This window comes from Danio rerio, chromosome 5, assembly GCF_049306965.1.
Source record: "Danio rerio strain Tuebingen ecotype United States chromosome 5, GRCz12tu, whole genome shotgun sequence".
Classification (NCBI taxonomy): Eukaryota; Metazoa; Chordata; class Actinopteri; order Cypriniformes; family Danionidae; genus Danio; species Danio rerio.
In genome coordinates, this window is record NC_133180.1 from 4,928,028 (window position 1) to 4,932,500 (window position 4,473).

Consider the following 4,473-nt stretch of genomic DNA (forward strand, 5'->3'; position numbering starts at 1 on the left):
TGAGGATATCAAATAACATAATGTGGGAACAGGTCTCTTCACGCCTCTGAATATGTTTTTATTTATTTATTTATTTATTATTATTATTAATAATAATAATAATAAAAGTAATATTAATAATAATAATATTATTATTAATAATAATAATAACAACAATAACAATAATATGAATAAAGCAAAGTGTAAGAAGACTACATCTAAAATATTAATCACCAGACAGACTCCGTGTCTCAAATGTCATTAGTTAATATCCGCTAGTGCTTTGATCTGGTTTATTCTGGTTATCTTGGCTTCACTACTGATGTGAGTCAGATCTGCTCGAGCGTAACTCTGTACTTCCGGCTGGTGACGTCAGCGGCGCAGCCTATAAAACCCGCTGGAGCTCCGCGTTCAGACAAAGCGCTTCCGGCGACTTTAGACTTGATGTAATTCCGCACCGACAGGGTGAGAAACCCAGAGTTTCTGCTGAGGGTCTCCCTCTGAAAACCGATGAAGAAACACATCTTACTGCTTTTCACATACCGAGGACTAGTAAGAAAAGGGAAAAAGAGTAAAAGAAGAAAATGGCCAAGTTCATATTACGGAAAGCCGAGCCCAAGGACGTGTCTGACATACTGCGACTCATAAAGGTAAGCCGAATAACGGTTAAAACTCGTCTTGTGTGTTGAAAATGTACACTTTTGATAGCTTGTGTATTTATTACGTGATGGAAATCATTTCAGGAACTTGCAAAGTTTGAGGAAATGGAGGAACAGGTCGTCCTGACCGAGAAAGGTACCTAACAACTGTTATTTCTTTATTAAGCCTAAATTAATACGTTTACATTTAAGGTACCTAACAACAGTTGTTTCTTTATTAAGCTTAAATTAATACGTTTACATTTCTGTGAATAATTAATGAAGATGTCTCTAATTATGTGTTTATTTGTTCTTTCCAGAGCTGCTCGAGGACGGGTTCGGAGATCATCCGTTTTATCACTGCGTCGTCGCTGAAGTACCCAAAGATAATCAGTCCATCGAAGGTAATTCACGGACATAAATGCTTATTTTGCTTCGTAAACCTCTATTTTCATCGTGTTTATAGTGTTATTACGGTGAGAGTGACAGTTATGACGGGAAGTTGCCGTTTGTCTTTCTGCGTCATTAGTTCGATGACGTCAGAGGCGCTGAATGTGACTGCAGTCTGTAATCCCTCACGATGACCTTTCCTTATTATTGATCTTGGTTTGTATTTTCATATCAGGTTATACTGTGGTTGGCTTTGCCATGTACTACTTCACTTATGACCCCTGGATTGGGAAGCTGCTTTATCTGGAGGACTTCTATGTGATGAAGGAATTCAGAGGTGTGGAGAGAAATATACCTGTTATCACATATAATTATGTTATTTGATATCCTTATATTACTATTATATACCAATTTTTAAAATCTTGAATATCATACTTTTTTATATTAATTGTAAATATTACATGGCCTATTTAAAATTATATTAAACTTTTTATTCTAAAAACACTTGAATGCATTTATTATTATTATTAATTATTTTGAGTGGTAATGATAATATAGAAAAAGGAAAATATTGAGTAATATTGACATTAAATTTAACAATATCTTATAAATGTATTTATGATTTATATTAAAACATTTTTCTTATACACTCACTCGCATACACTTGAAAGAAAGACTATATATTATTAATAATTTATTACTACTAATAATATTTTATCTTGAATGTTATTTTATTATTTGTTGTAAATGTTAATAGAATTTTAAATAATCCATCTAATTTTTTTATTCTAAAAACACATTTTAATGCATTAGTCTTATTTATTATAATTTTTTACTAAATTATAATATAGAAAAAGAAAAATTGAGTATTATTAACTATTTGACATTGAACAATACAAAATTTATAAATGTATGGTATAATTTATTATATACATATTTTTACATATACACTTTTACACACTTACACTTAAAACAAAACACTATATATATATATATATATATATATATATATATATACATGTATACATACATACATACATACAAGTAATAATTTGTTGTAGTAGTAAATAATAAAAATTCTTATTTATTATTATTATTGTTATTATTTAAACTTTTCTGTTTAAAAAGTTTTTATTCTACTAAAAACAATGCATTATTAATAATAAAAATAATACAAATAAGTAATGCGTATTAAATATTTATTATTTAGAATAACTTATTTTTTAAATTATTCTTTATATATATTTTAAATTTGTTGTTGGTATTTTATTTTTAAGAGTTTATTAATTTTTATTTCCTTTTGGTTTTCAGGTTATGGAATGGGCTCTGAAATCCTGAAGATGCTGAGTGAGGTATGCATAATAAATTAAATCCTGATATTTACTTATTATTTTTTTATTTAAAATATGGTTGTCAGAACAAAATGTCCTAGAATTTTAAAATAAGTTATATTTTTTATCCTATTATTGGTAAGATCTTGCATTTAATATTCATAATTTATCAACTACTAATGCATTATTAAAACCAAAGTTGTGCTTGTTAATGTTAGTTAACATGAACTAACAACCTCATTTCTGATAATTAAAGGAACAAATATGAATAAATCCTGTAATAAATATAATGTTCACTGTTTGTCCATTGTAGTAAATGCATTAATAAGTAATGAACCATTATTTTAATGTTGATTATCTAGTTTATGCATTCATTTGTTTCTGGTTTTTATTTGTATATTTTATTAATAAAATATGGTAACGCTTATTATTGTGTAGGTCACAATTCATGCTATTTACTGGCTTATTACCTGCCTCTTATTATGATAATAACTGTTCATTAGTAGTTATAAATGTATTATCTTATGCTGCATCCCTATAATCCTGCCCAAAACCTCAACCCAACTATTAACTAGCTTACTAATAAGCAGCTAATTGGTAGTTTATCAAGCTAGTAGTGTTAGTTAATGGTTTGTTAATACTGTAAATTGTGACCTAAACTAAAGTGAGTAATACTTTAAGTAATACAACCTTATTGTAATGTCAGTTTATGTATTTACTAACATAAATAATGAACAATATATTTATTTAACAAAATGTCTCCGATATTTTTTTATCTACTTATGCATTGTTAAAGTCCAAAGTTGGGCATGTTAGCATTAATACACCGAGTTAACATGAACTAACAACCTTATATCGAATAATTAACATGAACGAATATGAATAAATTCTGTAATAAATGTAATGTTTGCTCTTTGTTCATTATTGTAAATACATTAACAAGTAATGAACCATTATTTTAATGTTGATATCTAATTTATGCATTCATTTGTTTGTAGTTTTTAATTGTGTATTTATTAATCAAATATTGTAACCCTTATTATGTAGATCACAATTCATGCAATTTACTGGCTTATAACTATGGTAATAAATGTTCATTAGTAGTTATAAAGTATCATCTTATTCTGCATCCTTGATCCTACCGAAAACCTAAACTCGACTTCTACCTTGCTAACTATTAATATGCAGCCAATTGGTAGTTTATTAAGCTAGTAGTGTTAGTTAATGGTTTGTTAATAGCGCGAATTATGACCTAAACTAAAGTCGGTAACGCTTTACAATAAGGTTGTATCAGTTAATGCATTTACTACATGAACAAATAATGACAATGAGCAATGCATTCATTACAGTATTTTTTATGTTAGTTAGTAAAAGTAGGCATTCATTGTTAACTCACGGTGCACTAGCTGTTAACAAGCATGAATTTTGTCGGAATAAGCGGTCTTATTTCATGCGTGTTCAATATAAACTCAGGAGGCGGAAATCAATTTCAAAAATATTAGTAATTTATTAAGTACTAATGAATAATTCGATTAGGGCCCTAGGTCGGACAAATGTGTCCTATTGGTTATACAATGTTGTTCAAGAGAACACACCAGGCGCTCTGCGAGTGTTTTCTTGGGACTAAAGACCCAGTTTAAATTCACAGAAGGCAGGATATCTCCGTCCGCTTTTCTCCACCATCTACTTCCTCTTTTCTGCACAGAAGAACTGGACTAGTTAAATGCACATGCTTGGAGACCTCCATAGGCCCCTTAATGTTTTCATAAATGGTTACACAGAAAATCAGAAGCGAGATAAATATGTTTTTATATGCTGCATGCTGCATATTTCTTGTCTAAGATAGCTCTTTCTGCTAAATGCCCGCATCAGTATGCAAAATGCATTTCTCAGGCCAGTTTCGGTTAACATTTTATATATATATATATATATATATATATATATATATATATATATATATATATATATATATATATATATATATATATATATATATATTAGGGATGCAACCCTAATATTTATCAGTTTTTTTAACACTGTTTTCGGTTCGGTTGGGTTCTTATGGCTTGACACGTATTTCTTTTAATTCTATAGGCAATAGGAACAGTAAGAGGTTAAGGAGAAAAAAATAATTT

At 29.0% G+C, this 4,473-nt stretch overlaps 1 protein-coding gene across 1 annotated transcript in view; it reads left to right on the forward strand.

Moving 5' to 3' along the window:
- Window positions 1-397: 397 nt before the first annotated feature.
- Window positions 398-4,473, forward strand: part of sat1a.2 (spermidine/spermine N1-acetyltransferase 1a, duplicate 2) — a 7,022-nt gene continuing 2,946 nt past the window's right edge. The window contains 5 exon segments of the mRNA NM_001002169.2: window positions 398-629; window positions 723-774; window positions 938-1,021; window positions 1,243-1,344; window positions 2,319-2,359. Of these exon segments, the coding sequence (NP_001002169.1) occupies window positions 564-629; window positions 723-774; window positions 938-1,021; window positions 1,243-1,344; window positions 2,319-2,359 (345 nt within the window). The 5' untranslated portion in view covers window positions 398-563.